The 26,695-nt window shown below is 38.8% G+C and overlaps 3 protein-coding genes across 5 annotated transcripts in view; 1 reads left to right on the top strand and 2 right to left on the bottom strand.

Annotated features, from left to right (window-relative positions):
* LOC124154108 (protein O-GlcNAcase) overlaps window positions 1-3,994 on the top strand; it is a 39,797-nt gene extending 35,803 nt beyond the window's left edge. For all 3 annotated transcript variants that reach the window (XM_046527626.1, XM_046527627.1, XM_046527625.1), the window contains 3 exons: window positions 597-861; window positions 1,688-1,847; window positions 2,357-3,994. In XM_046527626.1, the coding sequence (XP_046383582.1) occupies window positions 597-861; window positions 1,688-1,847; window positions 2,357-2,487 (556 nt within the window). In that variant the 3' untranslated portion in view covers window positions 2,488-3,994. The remainder of the gene's footprint in view (window positions 1-596; window positions 862-1,687; window positions 1,848-2,356) is intronic.
* Window positions 3,995-5,419: 1,425 nt separating this feature from the next.
* LOC124154106 (atherin-like) lies at window positions 5,420-9,483 on the bottom strand. Its single transcript, XM_046527624.1, has 2 exons — window positions 9,321-9,483; window positions 5,420-6,743 (listed from the first exon to the last, which is right to left on the bottom strand). Exons 1-2 carry the CDS (start codon window positions 9,333-9,335, stop codon window positions 5,556-5,558), a joined length of 1,203 nt encoding a protein of 400 aa, XP_046383580.1. The 5' UTR covers window positions 9,336-9,483; the 3' UTR covers window positions 5,420-5,555.
* Window positions 9,484-16,913: 7,430 nt separating this feature from the next.
* On the bottom strand, window positions 16,914-20,591 carry LOC124154105 (calphotin-like). Its single transcript, XM_046527623.1, has 2 exons — window positions 20,468-20,591; window positions 16,914-18,494 (listed from the first exon to the last, which is right to left on the bottom strand). The coding sequence occupies exons 1-2, from the start codon at window positions 20,480-20,482 to the stop codon at window positions 17,202-17,204; spliced, it is 1,308 nt and encodes a 435-aa protein (XP_046383579.1). The 5' UTR covers window positions 20,483-20,591; the 3' UTR covers window positions 16,914-17,201.
* Window positions 20,592-26,695: the final 6,104 nt, after the last annotated feature.

Here is a 26,695-nt window from a genome sequence, read left to right as displayed (position 1 = left end):
TTTCTCTTTTCTGCTGCTTTGTTTTGGTCTGCCTTGCTAGACGGAGAAAAAGAGATAACCAGAGCTCAGAGCAATAGTAAATATCAAACGATATTGAATATACTACTAACATTCAACGTGTGTGATCTACGTACCAGCATTTCTTATATTCTACAGCACACAACTGTACCAGTTAATTTTCAGTTGACCCATTGGTTCCGAAGTTAGCAGAGATTTGCATTGCTTACAACAAATCAACGAATTTTAGTGTTATGAACAATTTGTTTTCTGAAAACTGTCCATACTAGATCAGGCTTTCTTATATCAAAATTGTAAGTTACTGGAATGAAAACTACGGTATTACCAAGCATTCAAAGTTAGGCTCTGGCCCAGGTTCAGTGGACCCAAGTTTGAATACCATTTAAGGAAAATGATTTTTCCTTTTGGAATTTTCACTCCTTGAGTGCACTTTGAGCTTAATACATAGGACTATGTTAAGGTTTATTTCTTATTATTTCCTTCATAAATATGTGTACTGATACTTGGTAAAATTTTGATTTTCTGTTGACATTGAGAAATAATGCTTGTGGTTTAAAAACATTTTGTCATTTCTTTAGGCTTGTGGGAGCATTTTTGGCACTGAGTCCAGAGTTTTGTTTTGCCGTTGAGGAAATTGGGGATGACTGCTTTGAAGAGGCCATCTCCAGAGCAGGTCAGAGTGGAAGGTCTGTTATTGGTGGCCGTGTGGTTGGGTATGCAGTGGCAGCACTGGATGCTAGGCAGTTTTATAGGCGCTTGGAAATAGCGTGGCTACCAGAAATGTGTGATAAATATCCTCGTCCAGAAAAGAGAGCCGACTCGGATACCCTCACTCCAGCTGAGGTGGGTGAAATCATAACTTTTTTGTTTTAATACTTTTTGCCAATTTGGTTCTATCGAGTTTTTTTTTGCAAAACAATATGTTGGACAATCACTGGCATCCATGCTTTAGATCAAGGATCTTCAACCCACGCCCTTCTGGCTAATTTTTTGCACCCGCTAGAGGCTAAAGAAAATATTGTTTAGCATCATGCAGTATAAAATATATATCGACATACTTGTCAAAAATAACAGCCAAAAATTATATTCATTGATTGAACTTTTTAACCAATGAATATTATTGCACTTTAAAATTATATGTTTTTAAAAATTTTATTGATGGGATGGTAGAGTGACATGGAGCATTGTGGATGATGTGAAATCGATTTTTGGCCCTTGCATTAAGAGAGGTTGAAGACCCCTGCCTTAGATGGTGAAAAACCCATCCAGGCAGTGTTCAGATCCTACTATCTCACTAACATTATTCTCCAATGCTCTTATTAATTTCATAAGTTCAGTATAAAATTGTGTATCATATCTTTTTATGTATCTAATTGAGATCCTCCTGTGCCCGTTTCGTGGGGGAGTTTACGTCTGAAATTGCCCCTTGACATCAGATAGATGTTACCTTTTTATTTTTAATCTGGAGAATGTGTAAAACCTTTTGTCTTCAACATCCTGGAATGCCTATCCATATGCAGTGCTCCTAGCACTATTTAGTACAATATTTTTCAGTGTTGACTTCATTCGTGGTTTTGACTGTTTCATGCATAAAGGTTTTTATATTCATTGTTTGTTGGATATTTTCTATGCTGTTGAATTACATTTTGTGTCCTGTTATAATTTTCAGGAAATAATTGAAGGGCTTCACAACTGGAAAGGAGATGTTCCTGAAGTAATACTTGCTCAGCATCCTTCTCTGATAGCCACATCTATATTAAATACTGTACTCGACCAGAGTGTTGCCAAACATCTTGTCACTATTCTTCTGGCAGCTTTAAGAGCTAATGGTGAGTGATATAAAATATAATAAGTCCTCGACATACAAAGGAGATGCATTCTGAGACCTTGTTCGTGAGTTGAAACTCTAAAGCAAGGAATCGAAAAGTGTAGTTATCCTGAAGAATACACCACTGAATTAAATTTTGCGTTAACTCACGACGGTAACCAACTGATCAAGCTGTGCGTGCGACGCAATTGGAGCTTAAAAAATTTCAAACGAGAAGGGAAGGAAAAATGCTGAACAGTTCCTGACTTCACAATGGTTTAATTGATGCTTCTTTTAGACAGTGCTCAAAAAGCTAGATCCTCCATGCACACTGCATTGCATTGGCCATCCTCAATGGTTCCAAATTTGAAATTTCAGGCAGACCTCAATTTTTTGAATGCTCGTATCTCTGAAAGTTTGTAAGTCGAATGTTAGTGAGTGGAGGACTTACTGTAATAATGCTTGTTACCATCTATATGCGTAGGATGTTTAAAACACTTCTCACCTTGGGTTACCCATGTTTATTTGCAGGATCCTTTGGGTGCTTCACCGAGTTGAGTGTGAGGGATAAGTACACCATTGAGTTCTACAGCAAACTTGGATTTGTGGAACTTGGCCGAGGAAATTCTGAAGACATGGTGTACTTTGGTAGGACGTATTGAGATTGATATCAATACTCTCCACCATGTTGGCTCCTAGCTTTCCATAGAACACCATGATCATATGATTCCACCCACTCGCCACACTGCCATTAATGTGGGAGATTTGCCTCAAGAGCTGTCCTGTGAGGCAAGAACGTGCTGTCTTCTATCATTCTATATCTCTCTCTATGTACTGACCTACTTCTATCGCAGCATTTTTTCTCACTTCTGTGCACATTAATTTATAATTTTCCATTGTCTTTCAGGGAAGGTTTTTTACTGTCTATTTTCAAAATTGATACTTTTCTTACAAAGAAATTCCCAATGATGTGTATGTCAATCTTGATTTTTGTTTGTATGAGCATTTACTTGTATATAAAGTTGTATGTAATTCAGACTGTAAAAGAAAGTATGTGTAGACTAGTCAGTCAACTGTTTGCTTTATTTTTCGAAATGATACTGTGCAAATGGTATTTAATAAATGACCAGTGTCGGACATTCTGGACTCCTGTGATTGGTTGCCTGTAAAACTTGTATTTGGTGGTGTTCTTTGTCTCCACTTATGTCCAATGAAGTTATCTTGAGCTCATTTCCAAGATTCAGGCATCTCTTGTGAATGAAGTTTAGATTTTAGAAATGCTTTATTACAGGACCACCATGAGTCATGTTCTGTTTATTTATTTAATTAGGCTATTGTCAGTATTAGCCTGAAATTATGTTATGTGGTTAAGTGTGTTAGTGCTCAATTTCTGCTTGCATTTAGGAACGCATCATCCCTTGAATGAGTGGAAAAATGATTAATCTGGTGGTAATGATAGAGTATATGAAATCATTTCAATCCTCCTGTGGATAACCTTGATAAAACTCCATACGTAACTGGAGCATATATCCATAATAGTTATAATATCAGCTAATTGCCCAATAAATTTAAAAATATATATGTCAGTGACATTTATCTTGCCTCTTGGTGCAAAGGAATCATGATTACGTGGGCCTCTTTTCGAGACTTTTTTTTTAATGCTTCATTTTTGTTATTTTTTCAGGAATATTATTTTTTAAATTTCTTGCAAAGTCTACAGGATTACCTACATTGAAATGCTATGTTTTCCGTTAACTTTTTGATGTTGCAGATGATGATAGTCATATATATTTTTAAATTAAATTTATATTATCAAATATAATTTTCTTGTAAACCTAAGGTTGTACATTATCTTTAGGTGTTGTGAATATCAGCTGTGTTTTGTTATGAATCATAATAATTGCTGTTAAAGCTAATACAGTTTTTACATGCATGTTTGAGTGTATGAATGTATGTGTGTGTGCGTGGAAGAGGACTGTCTGTATGAAAGGCAGCATAGAGTAAATTGTGGTGTGCCAGAGTGATCTAAATTGAACGCTGTGAAATGAATCTGTTAAAATGAAAAAATTATGCCAAAAAATGGAATGTTTAATGGGGCATGAATTCTTCGATTGATGAAAATCTATGAAAAAATCGTATTTTATAATTGGAATAAATGAGCGAAAAATATTTCATTGTCTTTTCATTGTAAAGTTTCCTGATTTCCATTTTAAAGGCTGTACCATTGTATGGCTCAGGTTACATGCTTATCCTAAACCAAGGATGGATTCAGGATTTATTTCTGAGGGGGAGTCTGAAAGGCTAACAGTCTTCTCATATTGGGGATTAAAAACAATGTACAACAATTACGCATGTGAGGGGTTGGTTTTTCAGAGATTGAGCAGCAGCGAAAGGGTTAATGTAAGATTGTTTTCAGTGTGATCTTAAGAGAATTATTACTGTACATGCAGCTTAGCATTATTGCTTTCAGCACCGTGTCTTGGGCAGTGTAGTGGATACCTTGGTTAATACCTTTGTTCATGCTGTTAAAGTTGTTATCTGTATCCCTCATGATTAAAAATATAATTTAAACCATTCATGATGCCAGGGGAGAGGTAAAAAGGTGAATTTATAATATAAACTGTGAAAGTCCCTAGGCAGCGTATACTGTTGAAGCCGTATGCCTCATGAGCATTTAATGGTTTAACTTTCACACATTCAATTCTTCATGAGTATATACTTACTATTTCCCTGGATGTTCAGGGCCCTCGAGTTTTATTCTCCTCAATCTCCCAATATGTATAAGGGGCCAATATAATATGTAATATAATATGTATATAAATTCACTAAGGGGCCATATGTATATCCTATGGCTCCTTAGTGAATTTAGTTGCAAGATAGGAAATAATAGTTACATATAAGCTTAGCCTTTCAATGGGACTCTCTCGAAGGGAACATGGCAAGCTTTCCTGAATACTCATCAAAAGTCTCCATCCCTCTGTTATCCTTTTCTCATTTTATCAGTTCTTCTGTTTTATTTTTAATATTCCTATAATTTCGATTTGAAATAAATAATCGATTGTTAAAAACCAGTTGCATTCATCATTGTCTAACAGCTTTAAGTTGGAAACGGAAAGAAGTTTTTAATTCATCATCAATAGGTCGCTAGAAGTTAGCTTCAAAATTCAAATTTTTCCTTTGGGGTGCAATTTTAGTTCATAATGTAATGTCTAAAAATATAATTTTTCAATTGATATTTTTCTTCGTAAATTATTTGTTGTGCTGTCAGTCATAAAACTGGAGGGATTAGGATGACAGGGTTCAATGCTATCAGTGCTCAACCCCGTAATGTTCAAGAGTTCTGGTTTTAAAGATACCCTTGAAATCCACCCATTTTCCTTATGAAACCCTCTAAATTTTTTCTGGCTACGGCCTTTTTATATAATGCAAAAAAACCGTTCATCATTAAAAAAAGAAGCAGGCACTTCCTTTGAGAAGACAAAGACAAAAATGTGCATTGTTGCTGCCTTATAAAATTTCCATGGGAAGTAAATTCGATAAATAATTTAAAGAGGACGCTGTCATGCAGCACTTGGTAGTAGAAAAAATAAACAGTTTTAAGTGATGTGCTCACTGAAAATGGCTTTAATATAAAATAATGAAGTACAGTGAAAAAAAAAAAAAAAGCTTTTCGGCGGGTGTGCAATATTACATGGAGGACGCGCGGGGGTGTGGTGATGGTGCAGACAGACTAGTCGCTTTTGACGGAATTTTGCTGTTCCTCGAGGCTAATCTTGGCCTCCTCCCAAGCTGCGAGGTGGGCTGACTTGGCGGCAGCAACCTCGGCCGTATCGGGGACCGTCTCCAAGACTGGGGACTGCGGTGCGACTGGAAGGTTGGTGGCGGCCACGCGGAACCCGTGGATAGGATCCGAAACGTAGTTAACGCTCTGCACCTTTCCCTCTGCGTCGACATAAGAGTATCCTCCGCGCGTCACGCCGTCCCAGGACTTAACCTCGGTCTTGGTGGATGGGCCGCCGGCGTACCCGTAGGAGTACTGGCCGATCTCGTCCTGGGTGTGGTACTGGCTGGTCACGACCGAGGGTGCGGCATAGGCGATGGGTGCCGGAACTGGTGCGACCGGAGCCGGTGCCACGTAGGCGGGTGCGGCGGCGTAAGCGATTGGTGCCGGAGCAGCGGGCGCCGCTAGGGCGCCGTAGGCGTAGTAGTTGGTGGGAGCGGGGTAGTAGGCGGGTGCGGCGTATGAGTAGGCGAAGCGAGAAGCGGGTGCGGCAGCGATGGGATAGCTGTAAGGGAGAATGTTGGTGTGGTAAGCTGGTTGGGCGACAACGGGTGCGGCGTGGACGGGAAAGGTGTCGGCGGGCAGGGGAGCAACAGCGATGGGTGCGGGAGCGTCGGCGACGGGTGCAGGAGCATCGGCGATGGGTTCGGGAGCTTCAGCGGGCTCTGGGTCATCGGGGGCGGCGTCCGCGGCTGCCTTCGCCTCGGCGTACAGGGCGAAATGCTCTTCCTTGGCGGCGGCCACCTCGGGGGTGTCTTCCACGGGGACCGGAGCCTCAAGGGGCTCGGCGGGTGCGGCCTCTGGGGCGACGGGTAGGTTGGTGGCGGCGACGCGGAAGCCGTGGACGGGATCGGCCACGTAGTTCACATTCTGCAGCTTGCCTTCGGCATCGACATAGGAGTATCCTCCGCGGGTCACGCCGTCCCAGGTCTTGACTTCGCTCTTGGCGGAGGGGCCGCCCGCGTAACCGTATGAGTACTGGCCGATTTCATCCTGAGAGTGGTACTGGCTGGAGATGGCGACTGGTGACACGACGTGGGGGTAAGCCGCAGGAGCGTGGTAGAGGCCTCTGGCACCGACGCCCAAGCCCAACCACGCCGGCTTCCCAACGGCAACTCCGACCACGGCGAGCAAAATCTGTAAAGATAAAAATTTTGTTCATCGTTGTGAATTCCGGTCTTCATATTTCAGACCCCATTGATGCATTACTAGCTGAGGTCCGAGTAACATTTTATTAAACCTAAAATAAATATCTTTACAAAAAATCAAATCAAATAGTATGGGTGATATTCGGCACCCTAAAGGATAGCTTTATTTAGGGTTCCAATCCTGCGATGAATTGGATGCAATTCAGTCACTAGCATTTACAAAACACAAATGAAAATATTTTCTGGCTCAATGGGGCACAATTAAAACTGAAATAAATAAAACTGTGATTCACTACCATACATGAGGATGAACTGACTAATGAGGTGACTGAAAGAGGATGTTTTCGGACGCGCGCGAAAGAAAAAGCATTTACCGATGGTATCGAATTTCACATCGAATCCTAAAAAAGTTTTTGGAAAATGATCTCATTAAGTTTTGATGATGTGAATATTTGAAAGAGCATTGGAAGTAATCGTTCCCATGATACAGCGTGGAAGTCGTGAATTTTTTCGTTGCTGATTATATGTTGACATGGGAATAGTGAAAAAGGCGTAAGGGACAGGGTGTCCTGTCAGTTTTAATGCAAAGATAATACATCCAAAATGCTTTCCCTTCCAATTATAAATACGAAGAGGTGAAGATTGTGCATCTTAACTTCGAAAAAATGTTATTTTTTTAGTGCTGTACTATATTAGCTTCGTCAAATTTTGTGATATCGAATGGCTTCTAGCGCATTCGGTGGTAGCAATTATGATTATTGCCTGAATTTTACATTTTCATATCGAAAGCTGATAAGCTTGGAAAATTTTTCAGATCAAATGAATGATTGTTCTTAAATATTACCACAAAAATGCCACAACTTTTTACACTTAGGCCGATTTGTTGGTCAACACCGTTGATCACTGATGGTTTTTGAATTTACTGATTTTTTTCAAATCTGCGTGTCATGATGCACAAAGCCAGAAATTATGGATGTTAATGATCTTAGTAACTGGGACTCAAATATGTGTGGTGCACCTCGGAAGGCTCTCACTGAATTCTCGACCGGGCTAAACGTCTGGTGTCATTAGTTCACCCACGTTTCTAAAGATCAAAGAAACGCCTGCTTATCGCTTTGATGGTGGTATCCCTTCAGGGGTGGCGTAAAAGTGTTTTCCTCTGATGTAGTTGTTTCTTATCAGCGACGATAAAGACAGTGATGTATATGTGAATTTCTCCGAGAAAAAATAATATGGTCCTGAAATCGGACCACAACGTTTAGACTTTCATGCACATCTTTGCAATTAAATGTAATTTCACCACTAAATACTGTGGAATCCTGCTAATTTATTGAAAATTATTAAACATACGGAAAATAAATTTCCGTAACCATAGGTAAATTTTATTTTGAAAGAATATGTACTTACTACCGGAATTTTACAGCAGTAGATTTAGTCACCGAAGGTTTTACGACGCATACAGACTTCTTGTTAATTAAGGAACTACTACACATTTTCAAGACCGAAGTATATCACAATGAAACTGTCTAATAAAGAAATTTGAATGAAGACAACGTAAAAATCACAGCCATTTTTAGTGTTAATTTAGGAGCGTCGTGGTCAAATAGCACTTGTGTTTTGAATTTGACTGTAGGTACGTAAATGGGGAAAAATCTCTGTTTTAGAACCTAGGATAAAGTAGTGGCGTGCGTCTTGGCCAGGAAAAACTATATGTCCGCGATTCTCTAACATAAAGTAAGGAATATGAATTCCATAATTGCCCATAACGTTGTGTGAAACATTCGTGTGGTCAGGGGCGCTATTAGAAACATGGACCGTTGGAAAAGCTGACAATTTTGGATTGAAGCCTTCAAGACCTTCAGCTGGTGGCGGGTGCTGAGCATCAAAGGGTCTGATAGAATGAGAAATAGGAAGGTGTAGCGAAGATTACGAGGGAGGGAACTTTAGAGCTCCATACGCCGGAGAAGGACCCGGTGGATTGGCCACGTGACAAGATGCAGTAATTTTGTGAGGGATTTCTGCATGAAAATAATGAAGGAAATGTTTCTCGAGGAAGAAAAAGAGACAAATACTCCGTGCAGTTGAGTACGGACAAAAGGAAGAAGAATATTTTAGAATTATGAGAACTGTAAAGAATTGTAGGAGCCCTCTAAAGAATTATAAGAACTGTCAGAACCCTCTAAAGAATTGTAAGAACTATAAGAACCCTAGTTCTTAAGATTGGGAAAGGGAAAATCTGACAGAAAAAACTGAGGCTTTCAGTATACCAATTTTAGGATTGCGGTACTGTGTATGAATGGTCTGAAATGCACTGTCGACTTGTATTTAATCTTAAGTAAATTACCAAAAATTACTACTCTATTTTAACACTGCGAACTGGTCAGCGTAGTGGTCAAAGGATTGACCGGGAAAAAAAAGTTTATATCTGTGGCTTCAGTCTTGAAAAAGGTGAGAGTTTCTCAATATCATACTCTCTAATAAAATCACACGCTCACTCCCGAAATGTGGGTAAATTACGGGTTTCTCTTGTCCGAAATCTATTATGACCCATCCTCGCACCACTCACCAGTAGACTCCTCATGGCTGCTGCGTCTCCTTGTGGTCCTTTTTATGTATATAATACTCCCCACGTCTCTTCTTTGTCTTCAAATCGCAGATCTCCTCGGCGCTGACCTGCTTGCTTCAACCGCCCCTTGCTTGAACCGCCCGCCGACTGATGCTCAACACTCCTCGGATGGTCCCTTTTATTCCTCTGCTGGGCCGACCCATCCCCGCTCTGCCGGACCCTCCCCCGGCGACACCCGAGGTCGTCGGGCAGGGATGATCGACCATGGGGATGAGTTCGTGGCGGAGACGCGACCTGCGTAGCCGCCGGACCATTCCGGGGAAGGCGAAGAGGAGGAAATCCCGGTATGTTTCCAGCGATCCAATTTTACTCCTTTTTTCCCTCCTTTTCGCTCGCTTACCGGTTTTTTAAATCTGTCATCCTTTTTTGCGTCCGCAAAAGAGAGTAATTTCTGGCCGACTCCCTCTCTTCCGCGAGCCGGTAGGTAAAGGACGACATGTTAGGATGTCTCGCTCGGAATTGGGATGATTATTCTTTTTTTTAATGTTCGTCGCAACCATAATTCGCGTCGGATTTGAATAACATAATTAATTTTTTCCTCGTCCCATATTTTCCTCCTGTTAAATAAATAATAAAATAAATTACGTCCTACACCCCTTTTTCTTACTCTGTACAACATAGTCTTTTCCTTCTGTTAAATAAAAAATAAATTTCATTTTTGATAACTGTATTTTGCATAGTTAGGTAGGCGCTCAATCCTCTTATAAAAAAAATAGTGCCGCGGACCAACATATCGACTTTTGCCTCTCGGTCTCCGAAATTTCCGAGAGTATATTTGGATCAATAGTTTTATTCAATTTATGTACAATTCAAGTTTCCACTTTTTTGTCCTGAATTCGTACGTGAAAACGTGCCCTGAATTTCCTGCTGAAATCCGCGCGCATTTCGGAGTTGGACTTGTTTGCTTGGTACCTCTCATTTTTGAAAAATATTTTGGACATTCAAAATTCAATAAAGAAAAAAATAATCCTCCCGCTATCATAGTTTTTATTTGACTGCCTTCAATTAAATACAATTTTTATGCCACATTCCAAGGTATTAGTGTGTACAAGAAAATATCTGGTATCAATGGAGAATATGGCATCTATTTTTGCGTTAAATATAGATTCCATCTTCAGGATAAACTATAGTTGAAATTGCAATGAGAATCAGATATATCTCATTTTTTTTAACCTTTTACGTTCTTCAACATCCATTAAAGAGAAAAAATGACCCTCGTGAAGTCATATTTTCATCAAAATTACTGTATGGTTGTATATTCATCTAAAAAAAAATTCCAGGAGCCTGTTGGGACCATTAGTTTTGACCAGTTTATGCAAATTTCAAGTTTTCACTTTTTTGTCATAAATCCGTGCATGAAAGCGTGCCCTTAATCTTATAAGTTGTAGAACTATTGTGTTCATATAATTTCATGGGTTGCTTAGTGAACTAAGACGTTATTTTATAAATGCAATAGATCTATTCTCTTTTCCTATAGTTGATAAATATTAATATTTAAAAATATTATTAATTTTAATTCCGTATTACTCATGCACAGAATCTGCTGAAACTTGAATTACATAAGTAATAGATACCTTCCGTAGTAGTTTTACTAACCTACGTCTTTTCCTCCAGTTTGCTCGAGATGTTCTTTTATTGCTCTCCTGCTGGAATCCGTGCGCATTTCGGAATGGGACTTGTTTGCTTAGCATTGCGGCGTGGTCGCTTCCGTGGTTTTCTTTTGGTGGAATGGGGGTCAGGATGTCCTTCTGTCCAGACGGGGAATTCCTTTCTCCGAACTGGGATTCCATTTGCGTGAAGGTAGTGGTTATTTGCTCGCGGGAGCTTCTTTTTGTAATTTTTTTCGTCCGACTTTAAGTGAGTAGTGAATTAGCGCTTTTTGACCCGTGCAGGAACGTAGGATACTCCTCATAAGGAAAGCGAATGTACATATAGCACTACGAGAAGAAGCAGTGAGTTTGGTAGGAAGTAGTCGCTCAATCCTCTTATAAAAAAATAGTGCCGTGGACCAATACATCGACATCAATGTATATCGACTTTTGCTTCTCAGCCAAAAAGTGCCACGAGCCGAAATACCGGCTTTGAGGTTATTAATTGTTCAAAGTAATAGTTTAGCAGCTACTAAACTCTTGAATGAAAAATCAGGATTAAGTTTTCAGATAAATGTTAATATAATATGAGTGAAATTGAAAAAAATTGTATTTCGGTATGCCAAAAATGACATAGTAGACATTTTTGTCCAAAATGTTACATTTTATTAAAATATCTTTGTCATTTCTCGCCAGTGCTACTCCAAGTAGTTGGCAATAAGAAGATTAAACGAGAAAAATCCGCAAACAGATAAAGTACAATTTATAGTTTTCATTTTAAAGGATGAGAAGATTTTATATCTTTATCTACGAAACATTGGGTAATTAAAACGAAAGAATTTCATAAGTGTTAATAGGAATTTTTTTATAGTCGAGAATTAATGTGGTCATCAGCATTTCTAATTCAGTGTTATAGACACAGTACGTTTGTTTCTATATAAATATCCATTTAACACTATTCCATTGAGCTAAATATTTTCCAGAGGAAATGGTTAAGTTGAGAAGTCTTGAAATCGATCGATATAGCTCACTTGTGAAAATTCATTTGAATGAAGATATACAACCTTTGTAAATATTCACAGATTTTTTATTTTATACGACACGTTTCGTAGTTATGCGTTACGAAAGACACGCCATTCTCGAGTACCTTGGCAAAAAATGGAAAAATAATATCATATTCTTGAGAAGTCTTCTTCTACAAAACAATAGGTGATTTCATTTTCTTTATTATCGAGTTGCTTGAATAAAGGCTTCTCCATTATTTGAATGCCTACAAATGAATACCATTTTTATACTAAAGAACAGATGTTGAAGCAATGGAGAAAATCATATCTAAATAATAACGCTTAATGCACTTTAGATTCCATCTTCAGAAAAAACTATTGTTGAAATTGCTATGAGAATCAGGTACATCTCATTTATTATTTTTTGGGTGATTCCACATGTGATAAATAGAAAAATGACCCTCGCCGTCTCATATTTTCATCAAAATTACTGTGTACCAGAATATTCATCTCATAACAATTTCCTGTTTGGACCAATATTTTTGTTCGATTTATGCACAATTCATTTTCACTTTTCTTCCTTGAATCCGTGCATGAAGGCGTGCCCTGAATCTTATTTTTTATGAGTGTACTCCAAAATGTAGAGCCATTATGTTCATAACATTTTAAAGGTTAGCATATAAACGTTAGTTAGTCAATTAAGACACTATTTATCTATGAAATGTATATTTATTCTCTTTGTTATGATTTATGAATGTTAGCATTAAAATAATATTCTTGATTTTAATTATTTTTTTTCATGCACAAATCGGCTGAAACTTATGTTGCATAATTCATAGATACCTTGCGTACCATTTCACTAATATTATTTATGGGATATGTATTTAATATTTAAATATTGGCTATATATTATTTATTGGCTATGTGATATTAATATTTTTCTCCCGAACGATGGCTAGGCTCCCCCATTGAAAATGGCAGATTGTATACCTATATTATAATCCAATTAATGTAAATACTGCACTACATGGTTGATACAAATGTAATTCTTCTTTGGCTAAAAATTTTCCGATTTTTGTAGTTGATGTAATTTTAAATGCGTTAAGGAATGTATGTTTAAGGGGGAAAGATGGTTTAGTTAAATTTTAAGAAGGGATGAGGAGTATGTGGGAAACGGAGTTGGAAATTTTCAGGTAGAAAGGAAGAGAAAAAGGGGAAGACCAAAGAGAAGATGGAGGGACTGTCGAGAATGATTTTAGGGAGGGGGGTTTCACTGAAAGGGATGCTCAGGATCGAATGATTTGGAGGTGACTAGTAAGGAACAGTGACCCCTGATGGGGAAAGCTGAAGGTAAAGAAGAAGAAAAACAATGTAGATCAGAATAAAATTTAATGTAACCCATGCCTTTTCACGGAGGAAGTCGGTGGCTAAGGTATTTGTAGTGTGCAAAATTTTAACATGGCATTAAAAAACCGGCTCAAAGCCTTCTCTCTCCCAGGTTCCACAGTATCTTTTGGTTTTCCTTACTTTCCTGCCTCTCTTCACTCCGTAAGCACCCTTCTTGCCCTGGGATCTTTCTTCTCCATAGGATCCCAGCATTTGATCCTTTCTCTTCCTTTGTCCCCTTTCTCCTTCGACCCCCTTTTCACCAAAGGCCCCCGTCCGAACCTCAGGCCTCCTTCTCTACAGGCCTTCTTTACTCCCATGATTTTTCATTTCCCCATTGCCCTATTTTCCCTAACTTCCTACGCGTTCTATCCCTAGGCCCGCTCTATCTCTAGGCACCCATCTCTCAAGGCACATGTGTCTTGTCCTGGGATCCTCTCTCTCTCTTGGCCTCCTTCTCTCATTTGGACTTTATTTTAAAACTTACCCTGCTGACCTTGGCACTGTAGATCCATACCTCAGTGATGGCGATTTTTGTGTGTTATTTCTCAACTCTTAATGCGAGGAATTGGTGTTTGTTATCATTTTAAAGAATGGATTTTGCTTTTGTTTTTTTTTCATTTGTTTATTTAGAGGTTAGTAACACTTTGTTAAAAAATGGCAAACTAAGAATTTTTTAAAAATAATTAAAACTATATAGCAAGTTAAGAATAAAAATAATAATATTGCATCCATCGAAAATCAAATATTTTCACGTGGCAATATTATCCACATAGCACGCGAAGTGTTAAAAATAATAAACTTTTTCCTTGTACTCAATCTTTGCAGGCTCTTCCAACTCCTGAGGAACCATCTACGCTTTAGACCTTTATATATAAATTACTCATTCTCTCTCTAACTTCCCGTTTTTGTCTAAGCCCTCCCATATTCATATTTTTTATGCATTGTATTACTCGCTACACTTGGATTGTGACGGCGAGAGCACGGAGTTAACCCATTGCAACCCAATATTGCCTCCAAGCAGCATAAAATTTGTATACATTTTCTGCTCCATTTAGGGGATACCTAAACTGCGCATTATTTTGAGGTGTAAATTGTATTGACGAAATATTTAGCTGCCACGATAATGGTAATTTGGAGCGAAATTTCAAGTTTTCAAAATGAAAAGCCTTGAAATTTGATTTCTCCCAGGAGCATCTCTGGGTTAGAAAGGTTTGATGTAGAAGTTATTCTCTAGCCATCGTTTGCATTCTTTTGCAACATACCTTTCTAAGCATCTGCTTCAAAATTTGCCATATTTTTTGGGAATATCCAACCTATTATCAGTTTACGAATTTATGATATGCTTGAAAAACAACCTTTTTATATATTTCAAATATTTTTAAAGAAATTTAAGCGAGTGAATTTTTATTCATATTTGCCTATCACATGGTATTCAACCACCTTGATCGACATTGATGAAAAATTGTGAATGGAAGTTTAATGGAAACTTCGGGTATAATATTCCACATCAAACAGTGAAAAGTCATTGTTGAATGCAAAAAATTCGATGAAAAGAGAGGACCGTAGAAATTGGTATCCACGAAGCCCGAGGAGATAAATGAGAATGGTTGGCTTCAATATGGAATACAGAAAGCTTATTTTGCATAGTAATGAAATTAAAATATTTTGATTGCTGTAAATGGCTCTTTAAAAAAATTACATGCAGGTGAACTTTAAGATTGGATTCTTTATTTCATATCGATGCACATCTCCTACTGGATGTATTGATATAGTGAACTGGTTAAAGTACACCGTGAAAACATGTAGTTCAATAGAGTTAAAAATAAGCGACCTAACGGAAAATTGCATAATTTCTGTTTGAATATTATTCCTGCTTCATAATCAGTTGTTTCAGATTTATTTCAGAAATTCATTTGTGATACTCATTCAACATTTTTACCGCACATGTCACCTGGAAGTACGGGTTTTCGAGATTAAATGGACAAAATGCGAAGTTTTATTGCTCGAAACTCGGAAAAAATTACCATCAACAAATTAAAAATCGTTTGAAGAAGTGTTTTGTCATAAATGTTGTCATTATAAGAAATAATTCATTGATAGCGAATATGGAATTGATTTTTCGTGAAAAGATAATGCATCATAACTATGGTGTCATAAAAAACGTACTCAGTGAGTTGCTGGCAACATCTGACGTTTGTTAATAAGTATTTGCATTATCATTGAGTATTTTTATGCATAGCAACAGGTATTTTCACACCTAAATCTGCAGTATATAGAATAGTAATATTTATTTCGCAACGCACACGTACTTAATTTATAATACTCTATTTTTATATCTTTTTTCGTATGTACGCTCTTCTGCAGGTAGGAATTCACACGATCTACTCGATTTTATCCTCGAGTATATGCATCCAATCTTGCTTCCACATGTTTCGAGCAGGCATAATCGCGTCTCTCCTTCTTAAAACGAAGCAAATTTCGTGAAACAAGCATTCACTGGGGACTGATGTGTCCTAACTCCAGGATTTTTTTTCTGAGCACGTCGTAGCTCGCTCGGGGAAGAGATCTTGCGCGATCATCCCACGTCGTACGATTACATGCAATATTTGTAATAAAGTGAATAAGTTTGTGTCTCGTTTGCTTAGAAAAGACCTGTGTTTTGAAAAATATGTTCAAGAAAATAATGCCTTGTTGACGTTTGGATGTTTATATATGTTGATTAAAGGAGAGCATTTTATATTCTGTCACTTAAGGGAATTTTTTGACTGGCGCTCACCATAGCTCAGGAATTTATTTACTTTTCTTTGGTAATGAACATGTAGCACAATATTCAACGAATGGATTCTATTTTCAGCTTTGATTTAGTTTATGCGCAAATAATTAATTGGAGTGCATTTTATTGTTCATAATTGGAAGTCTAGATGGCATTCCTTATTTCGTGATCAGCTATTTTATAATTTGGTTAATTATGCGGTGGTAATCGTATAAAGAGATAAACTACACCGCTGTTATAATTTGTAATAAAAATCCTCTAAGAATACGGCATGATGAGAGTTGTCAAAATGAAGGAACTGGTGAGTACAATTCTAATTCTGCAGTTGGTAAAACATTGATCAATCAATGGTCGAGCAGTTATTTAAGAAGAGTTCTTGACGCGATGATTTTTTACTCACAATTTTAACCATTGGGATTTTAGGATTTTTATAAATCAATATCAAAATTGTATTTAAAAATATCAATTTTATTTTTATAGTATATAATAATGTTGTCATATCGATAGAAACTGCTTAAATATACATGTATGAGTATTTATATTTTAAGTAAAAAAATACTCTCATATCTTAGATAAGTCTTCATCTCTATTTTTAGTATTCATAACTTTATTTAGAGATTAAGTCTTAAGGTTTCAAATTATTACTTGATAAGGAACCTTAAGTTCATTCAAAGAAGAGATTCTTCAGTAAATCAGAGCTTTTATCAGGCAGGTAAGAATTAGATGTCTGGTATAAGACGGAAGGGCTGTGAGAATGATAATATTTTTTGAAGCTAAAAAATAAGAGTGGGTACTGTAACTGGGAAATTTATATCCTTAAGAGTAAAACCTCTTAAATAAAGCCCATGTACAATCATTACAATATGTAGTTAGCACAACATGCGCATACAAATAAAAACACTGGAATCACAGTGGCTTCAAAGTGAGCTTGTGACGAAACAATTCAATAAATATGCGTCAATACTGCTCTAAAACCTTAAAGGATGATTCATCAATTCGTCCAACTTCTCGCTCGCGATATGAAAAAGCAGACGGTCCAGGTGGGGAGAAAACATCAGAAAAGGTTTTACGCAGCGGTCAGTCGGGACTTGGCTTCTTCAACAGCGGCAAGGTGTTCAGCTTTGGCGGCGGCAACCTCGGCAGTATCGGGCACGGTCTGAAGTGCCGGCACCACTGGTGCCTCAGGACCAACTGGAAGGTTGGTGGCGGCCACACGGAAGCCGTTGACGGGATCCGCGACGTAGTTGACGGTCTGCACCTTTCCTTCGGCATCAATGTACGAGTAACCTCCTCGTGTGATGCCGTCCCAGGTCCTGACCTCGCTCTTGGCGGATGGGCCTCCGGCGTAGCCGTAGGAGTACTGTCCCAGCTCGTCCTGAGCGTGGTACTGGCTGGAGACTTCAACGGGCGCGGCGTAAGAGACAGGTGCAGGGGCGTAGGAAACAGGGGCAGGGGCGTAGGAAACTGGAGCAGGGGCGGCGACGGGAGCGGTGTACGCTATGGGGGCGGAGTACGTCACGGGGGCGGCGGTGTAAGGGGCTTGGAGGGCGGGGAAGGGGTGCCATTGAGGGGCGTAGGTGGAGTAGGCGTAGCGGTTGTAAGGGAAGACCGAGTGGTAGGCGTACTGTGCTGGGGTGGAGTAGTGGTAGGCGGCCGGGGCATAGGCGGCGTAGGACAGACCGGGGTATGGAATGGCGGCAACCTCCCTGGAGAGGACGCTAGCGGGCAAGACCTCAGTGGATGCGGGGGCAACGTCTAATGTCGGGGTCTTCGCGGGTTCCTCAGCGGCCGGTGTTTCGGCGGGCTCCGGGTCGTCGGGTGCGGCTTCGGCGGCGGCTTTTGCCTCAGCAAAGGCGGCGAGGTGGGCTTCTTTGGCGGCGGCCACTTCAGGGGTATCTTCCACGGGGGTGGGGGCGACCAGGGGTGCGGAAGCGGGGACTTCTGGGACAGCGGGGACGGCGGGAACCGATGGGGCGACGGGCAAGTTGGTGGCGGCGACGCGGAATCCGTTGACTGGGTCGGCCACGTAGTTAACGGTCTGGATTTTGCCCTCGGCGTCGACGTACGAGTATCCTCCTCGAGTCACACCGTCCCAGGTCTTGACCTCGCTCTTGGCAGAGGGGCCACCGGCGTAGCCGTAAGAGTACTGGCCGAGCTCATCTTGGGCGTGGTACTGGCTGGAGACTTCAACGGGTGCTGCGTACGTAATGGGCGCTGGGGCGGCTGCGACGGTGGAGTATGGCACCGGGGAGTAGACCGAAGAGTATGCTAATGGCGAGTGGTACAGGCCTCTGGCCCCAAGGCCCAAGCCGTAATATCCAGGCCTAGCAAAGGTCACTCCCACCAGGGCTACTAAGATCTGTGGAAGGAATGGATATTTCAAATTTTATTTTACGAAAATATGTACTCGTTTTCACATGGTGAACATGCAGATTTGAGACTTGCACATGTACGTGTCTTCTCATCAGCAAGTATTAAAGAATGACCAATTATACGCACAGTAATTCTAACCTCTTGAATAGCATTTGGTTTCTTGAAGTGATAGTTAATTTTAATTTTTTTCGTAATGTTTTGATGGAAATTGAAATGATAGAGAGCAATTATTTGGTTGAGTTTTTTTGTAATATCTCATAAATTGGAGTGAAAATTTTCGATCATTCAGGCTTAAATAATTGAAAATGGCTTTTACTTAAGTGAAGTATTTAAGAGGAAGATCATTTTTGCCATTTTATTCGTGGTATGGTAGGTTACGAGTCTATGTCGAAATGCTGATAACTTTATATTCATTATTTAATTACGGAATGGATTGGAAGCCTGCCGGTGATGGGAAGGCCAAGGTCAAATCTCAGCGAAAGGAGCCAAATGCGCCACGCCTTTTATTACGAGACACATTGGAGATTCGCGATCACTGTTATCGGTATGTTAGCTGCTGATATTCCTTTCCGCTCAATGAATGTAGTGCGCGTTGCTTTTGTACTAAGTTTTCAATTGGGAGGGTGCTAAATTTATGGGCCAAAACTGAAAATGATTACTTCGTAGCTAAATTTATATATCGCTGGGTAAAGGCTGAACGGGGATAATAACTTTGCGTTTTTATTGAGTTACTTTTATTTCATGTGACTCGTTTAAGTTTATTTTGCATTTTCTACAAGTACGAGATGGCCACGAGAGACGATCCTTCCCTCTTTCCGTGATCGCGTGAATTTCACATGCCTGTACCTTTTGTGAGTTCTAATTATACTTCCCAGACCATTGGGTTAAATCAGTGATAGACAACGTTTAGTGGAAGAAATTAATTCTTACCACGAATTTCAGTCGATTCCCAATTTTTTTTCTTTGATTACCCATTGATATTTTGAACATACAATTGAGCATGTTATATTATTAAAATACACGATGGAAATAATTTAAACATAATTAAAAATGAGTCAATTCCACTAAATCGCGCCAAAAATATTATTCCAGTTCAACGGGGATGGAAAGGAAGGAAGATAATTTTCGCCGTGATATGGAAGAGATTTCTGATAAAACTCACGTTCATATCCCGTAAAAACAAACATTTCTCGAGGCCTGGTTACGCGATGCATCAATACGAACGAGTTAAAGTCTAAATGCGTCAACTATTTTGTTGGACCGGAACGGAAGATGCACGTGTGCATGCAGCAAATTAATCAAAGCAAATCGCACAACTTGGGTGGTGACATGATACATTTGGGCGTTCATTCTGACGCTCGTGGACTTAGGCTTTAGCTCGTTTGTGTAGATGCGTCGTGCATCATACTCAATCGACAGTAGCGGCAAAAAACATTTTTTTATTGATGTGAGAATGATAAACGAAAATATCGTACTGTCCATAATTTATTAACCAGTACTACAAGGTATTGTTATACAATCGAAACGTGTTATAAATCGACACGCAGAAACACGTGTAGTATCCGGTTAATAAATTGTGGACCATACGATATCTTCATTTATCATGATCATTTATTATGATTACAAATGCAATTGGAGTAATATGGGGCATTTTCAACCACTCATCCTAAAATAACTACTTTTTTGATATATATACAGAAGAAAAAGCGATAATAATCCCACACAAGATTTTTTTCGAGATATGTGACGTATGCAATTGGGGTAATATGGGGCATTTTTAACCGCTCATCCTAAAATAACAACATTTTTGATATACACGGAAGAAAAAGCGAAAACAATCCCACACAAGAGAAAAAAACTTAAAGCGCGTAAATTTTGAAGGAAAAAAAAATAAACCTTGACGGCCAACGATCCAATTTAACACGAGCTAAACACATTCGATGGCGTATTGCGACTCACCAGGAGACTCCTCATGGCTCTCGCTGCTCTCTGGTTGGATGATGCCGCACCGCTCGTCTGCCAAGACCGACTGATGCTCCCTGGGCGTCCGGCGTGCCTTTTATGTCGCAGCGCCCGAGCAAGAGAGCTTTAGGCCCACACAATCCCGCGTCGAGGCCGAGACACGAAAAACTAGTCCGATGAGGCGACGACGCCGTGCGAAGGGGGCGATGCCTCCTTCCCGACGCGAGGATGCTTCGCCGAATTTACTTCCTTCCTACTTTTTTTTTTAATTTTCTTCTTCCGTCCCTTCGCGTCCTTCCCCCTCCCTTCCGTATTGACGGACGCCCGCGTGTGGTTTCTCTGCGTGTTTTTCTCACACCGGAGAGCGATGTCGCCTCAGATCGGTCATTAGAAGGACGACTGGTTCAATTTTTGAGGAAATCATATATGTACGCGTATTCATCACCATCCCATCTCCATCACCTTGTCTCGACGAGGGATAATTTCTGTGGTCCTCCTAGTCGTTTGCATTTCATTTTAATGATAATATTTTACGGCCCCCAGTCTACTTACTTCCTTCCGTGTCTTCCGTTCCTAATTTGAGGATAATTGGTCGTATATCTTCGTGTTAAATTGGATCAGTTGCCGTCAAGGGTTTTTTTATTAAAAATTTTGCTCTTTTAGTTTTTTCTCTTTTGTGTGGTTATCGTTTCTTAAGTATTCTTCAATATTCTATGTTCTGCTGACTTATTCTACATTATACTGTTATATTATTTTATTATTTTTATTTAGTATTATTCTTTATTCTATATTATTATCTCTCCTATATTCTTCTGTATTTATTAAAAAATGTAGTTATTTTAGGCTGAGCGGTGGCCCCCACATTGTACCAGGTGAATTTATCACCTATGTAGAAAAAGAATTCGAACATACAAAGTACTTAATCAATCATTAGCCTCCTTCCCTGAGAGTAAGGCATTGTGATATCTTTTCGTAGCATGGATACACTTATTTCTTTTCCCTAGATGTGTGAATTACCGTTTAGTCTAAAATGCTAGGTTAAAATATGAATAAAAGGAGTCCTTGGTGAAGTATGTATTAGTCACTATTAAAATTTCTTTTTCGATAATTGATTTCTCTCGTCTTAAATGTCACTTTGTTGCTGGTAAGTTAAATTTTCATGTAATAATACTGAGAGGACTCATAAAATTCAAGTAAATATTTGGGCATTTTAATCACTTACAGTTATTGGTAAATTATTTAGTTTATTCAACTGTATGTATAATTTGAAATTTTTATATCTAATAAAGGAATCTTGGGCATCTAAGGATTTGTTTAGGGAATGGATACTTAAGCAGGCTGAATACATGTTCCCTTAAGATTATTGTCCTGATTGTGAAATAACAATGGATTTTTCCTTAATTCGGACGTACTAATCAATGATTTGAATAATTCTACTCTTTTTTTTAATTTGAAGTTTATTTTTCAATTACGGCCAATGGCTTTTGTAAATAAATGCCCAACTTCTAAACAGACATGCCAGTTGGAACCGAGATTGTTTTTCACTTGCTCTACTTTCAGATATCACGGTCGAACCATCACTTAAGTTGAGTGAGGCATAGGCTATAATTGCGCAGAATCCTTGAGCGCGGAGGGGAGAATACAAAGGATCGAATAAAAGAAGAATTTTCGGTGAACATGCAAGCGATACGCATTTTCGTGACCAACGGGCGATCGTGAGCATGATACGAGAACGAGAGACATAAGAAGCACGTATGCGCTCCAAACCACAATAATTGACGATAGATACCGCGATTCAGCTGACAGCTGCGGTCTTCCATATATTTTACTCGGGAAGGAGGAAAAAATAGTGTGTTCCTCGTTGTTTAGACTCAGATTGATACCGTGAGATGGTCGAGATGTTGGTTTGTGTGCAGTGACCATTTTGATTTTAACTTTCCGAATATCATGAGAGCGATAGAGGAGATTTATTTTTATAAATCTCGCGTATCTGTTTGGACTTTCTTGACGCACGTACAAAATGAACGAACTACCATCAATTCTGGCTCTCGATGCAAAGTTTACGTCCATCTTTCCCTCATGGTTCCTCACACGTTGTCTCCTCTTGAGCCTTCCTCCAAGTGATACGTGAAAAATGTGTTTCATCTTTGCGTCGTTGTTATCCTACTGTATATGTATACTCCGGTATGGATTGGCTACGTCTCTTTATTTCTTTTCGTCGTCTGCGGGTTCTGTCCATGGTAGGCCTGGTTTATTGGCTAGATAATTATTACATTTAGTTAATATTTGCACGTGAAATCTTAAAGTATCGTTACCTTTCGCTTTTACCGTTAACTTCCTTTTATTTTCTGTTTGTGTGTTGTAGGTACAAGTGACTAAGACCTTACCGAATGAGTGAATATTACTCTGAGAAATGTTATGGATATTGTGTTCGGAATCTTGACGAAGAAGTGGAAGATTTTGGCGAAATTGAAATAAGTGATGATCAATCGAGGGTAGGATTTTTGGTAAAATAGGGGGAGTTGCAGATCGAAGTAATTAATATCTCGGGCCAAGACCCGCAGTTGCAACTGGAAGGAATCTCAATTTAGGAAAAGAAGGGTTAGAGCATTGAGGTAGATCTCAACCTCACTCACTCAGTGATTCAACCTGAAGATTGATTTGCATTGGTGAGGTTAGAGCTCGCCCCGATATAAGCCAAAGGTATAAGAATATCACACATTCAGGGTAGGGGGCCTAAGTCCTTTCCCTAAACCACCTAGCACTTCCTCAGCTTATCTGTGTAAGTAGGCACTAAGAATTAAGGTGAGCGTCGGTAAGTTGATTCGAAAAAAGGCTGGAATTCATTTAGTCGTCTCTTGTTCGAGGGAAAAACGAATTAATATGTCTTTTCGTTCGCCAGTGTGTCCCTAATAATTTTTTCTATCGTATCGGGAAATATATTGTCGTATTGGGAAATGTGGTGCAGCTGTAAAATGAAGTCCTCCGCGTCTGTCAGAAAAATATCTTTCATTACCTCTCAAGCAATCATAATCTAGCCCGTAGCCTATGAGTCTCTTTGTAATCCGAGTAAAAGCTGGGCAACGCTCTGTCCACCCGTAGCAGTTTTTGACCAATCTCGCAGCTTTTTTTATTTTTTTTAGCTCACGGATTAAATATTTATGCTCCATGTCCCGTTCTCTGTGCAATACGCGTACATAGTAACTATGGAAAATAATCCTAAAAAGGGGTTTTATCGGTGAAATTAAATCTAAATATTTTCGAAGACTCGAAAGTACTTATTCTTAGTTTCCCTTATTTTTTCAACATTTCGCCTCATTTACGGTAAATATTTTAACCTTGAATAGCGAAAAACTTCATGTCTGGTAGTGAAAACTGAAAAAACTACGTTTTAATGAGCTTTGCTGAAATATTTCCAGCTACATTAACTATATTTACGTAATCTCTCCATGCCTTTATTAGGCGTTCCACGTGGATTGCCAACCTATCATTTGCCTATGATTATTTTATTTTCTAATCAAAGAGCTTTGACATCTCGTAGAAGTTATAATAAAAGTAGACTAACTGTATTTCTCATTTATACAGTGATCATTGTTCTTCACCATATAGCATTTGTGGCTTAACTTTTCGGAGACAAGCGGTTAGAAAATAGCCTTAAGCTTTACTTTCCACCCTGTGATTTTATGATAATTATTAGCAATGAAGCCTCAAGTGTGGAAACATACAAGGTCCTTCATAATTACACCTAATGCTCAAAGTATAATGTGTTACACATTTGAAATGTATTGTACTTATAAAGTCCCAGTATGGAATACACAATGGGGATTTTCCATAAAGACAACATTTTGTGCAAAAAATGGTTTGCCGGCACTGAAACTAAGTGGTGACTTTTTCTATCTAAGCACTAACTTGTTCCACGTTATCGCTCCGCGAACTCGTCTTGATATTTGATTCATTATAGGTATCGTTGAAATAATAATGCTACGTCATAATTATATTTACTCTTGCTATCTTGGGTCTGTGTCATGGTCAGTTCACCTTAGGCGCTGAACATCATTTTTAGGGAATAAAACTTTGAAAAGTGGTGATGTGAGTTGATGAACTCTTGGTATTCTCTGTGATGGATATCTATAATATTTTCCCTTAATTTTCTGTTCAAAGATATCGGCATGCCAAATGAAAAAATCGTATTGCGGTAATTTTATACGTAATAATTTAACCTCGTTCTTCACTCTTAATTTTCGGGTAACTTAAATATTTTTTTAAATTCGTGACTAAGGGCAGGATAGAAAAAAATCAGGAAAATATAATCCTCTCCAAGGTCTATTATAGCTCTGAGAAAATGATGTTTCTTAAGTTTTTTTTAATTCTTCAAGGAACCCCAAATGTCCTGTCAAGGGCGTTTTCTTAATGGCCTCGAGCATTAATTATAACACAGGTGTCATTTTAGTGCTATGAAATTGAAACTTACATCGCGCTGGTCTACACGCTCTGTCACTCTGTGTGCGTACATTGTAAAACATTTGATGCTCAGGGTTGGTGTATCCTTTCAAAAATTTTGCACCGTTAGACCTTTATATTGTCAGGCCGACTGCTTTCATTTTAGAAGAAAACCAATTTTTAAAGGAAAGAGTTCAGAAAATAGTTTCGGGCTCGAGGGAAGGAACAAATCTAACGAAGTGTGTAAAACTAATTATTTGTGCTAAATTGATTTACAGTATGATAAATTCTCAGACGTCTCACTCGCATACTGATCAGGAGTTTGGAAATTTGTATACCACTATCGAGTATAATTTAGTCGTCAATTAAAAATTAATGCCCTGTTTTTAACGTCTGGAATGCATTGAAGTTCTGACGGTGTAGCATGTTCACACATTCTAATGTTGGGGTGCATATTAATATTCAATGTTAGATCGAGTTGCCAGAGTGATTTGGATGTATAAATGGATGAATTATCATCTTAGGATTTTCAGCGCGAAAAAAAATAAATTTGAAACCTGGGCCCTCAAAACATTACCGTACAATCTCTTTTAAAATCAAGTATCCACATAATTATATAGTAATGACTAATTATAGGAAAATGCTGTCATTCTTACCGTTAATATCGATTCATCCTTGAGGGCATAACAGAATGCATCCAATAATTTCTATAATTCTACTATTTGCAAAGTTTGAATTAAAATATCGAATAAATTTTGTTAATTTATATCTTAATATTTAAATAAGGTATCTTCTGTTTCTGTCTTGTTGCTGAAAAAAATGTTACCGATAAAACACTGAGCGGGAGCCAAATGTATGAAAATTATTTATGCACGAGGAGACAAAATGGCGAATGCCTGCGTAGAATGACTCGCTTCCCAAGCTCCCAGCACTCTGGCCACCTTCCCCCTCCCTCTTGGGACGATGAAATCCATTTTGGGAGCGATCGTGGGTTGATCCTGCAAGGGTTGGTGACCCTGACACTCGATGGTGCGGAGACTCTCGACTTCTCTTGCGATTCACTTTTTTCCTCGTGTTTTGCCTCAAGATTTAAGATCGGTCACCTCGCCTCATCCCTGTGGGTGGAGCAGTTTTACATCCAATAAGTTCAATACTCTCACTCTTTTCCGCAAACCCTTTGCAGGATATTGGCTACTCACTCTCCGTTTGTGTAGGGAAAAGGTGTGGTGGGCGGCCTTATGACGGTCGAGTTCTGCCATTTAACTGTGATTTGCATCCTGGAAAACTAGTAAAAACAGGGAAATGCGTGTGGGAGTAGATGCTGTTAACGATAAAACGGGAATATTTTTCTTCCAGTTGGCTTCTAGTTTCATTTAATTTTTAGCGTAAAGGGCTTTTTACATGGTTTATTTCTTTCATCTAACTCTTAAGTGAAGCTTATATTAAGGAGGGAAATTTTTCTGTTTTGAAATGGTAGTTAATGTGAACGCTTTTGATTATATCCGAATTGTTGAAATCGACGCAAATCCTGATATATATCATTACTGACTAATAAAAACAAAATTCTTTAATTATCACTAAATTTTGATTCACGTAAAATACACTCAAGTAATGGGATGCAAGTAGTCCATTTTATTAACAATTTCAGTTCGGTGTTATTCTGTACGCTAGAATATATAGAACAACAAAACTAACTATTATTTACGTTTTAACTCAATTTATTGCCTTATTAATTGCCCTGAGCCTGTCAAGAATGGATTGTCTTGGAAATGAAATTCTAAGCTT

Source organism: Ischnura elegans, chromosome 2 (genome assembly GCF_921293095.1).
Source record: "Ischnura elegans chromosome 2, ioIscEleg1.1, whole genome shotgun sequence".
In the NCBI taxonomy this organism is placed as follows: Eukaryota; Metazoa; Arthropoda; class Insecta; order Odonata; family Coenagrionidae; genus Ischnura; species Ischnura elegans.
The sequence above is the reverse complement of the archived record's forward strand: the minus strand, read 5'-3'. Positions and strand labels throughout refer to the sequence as shown.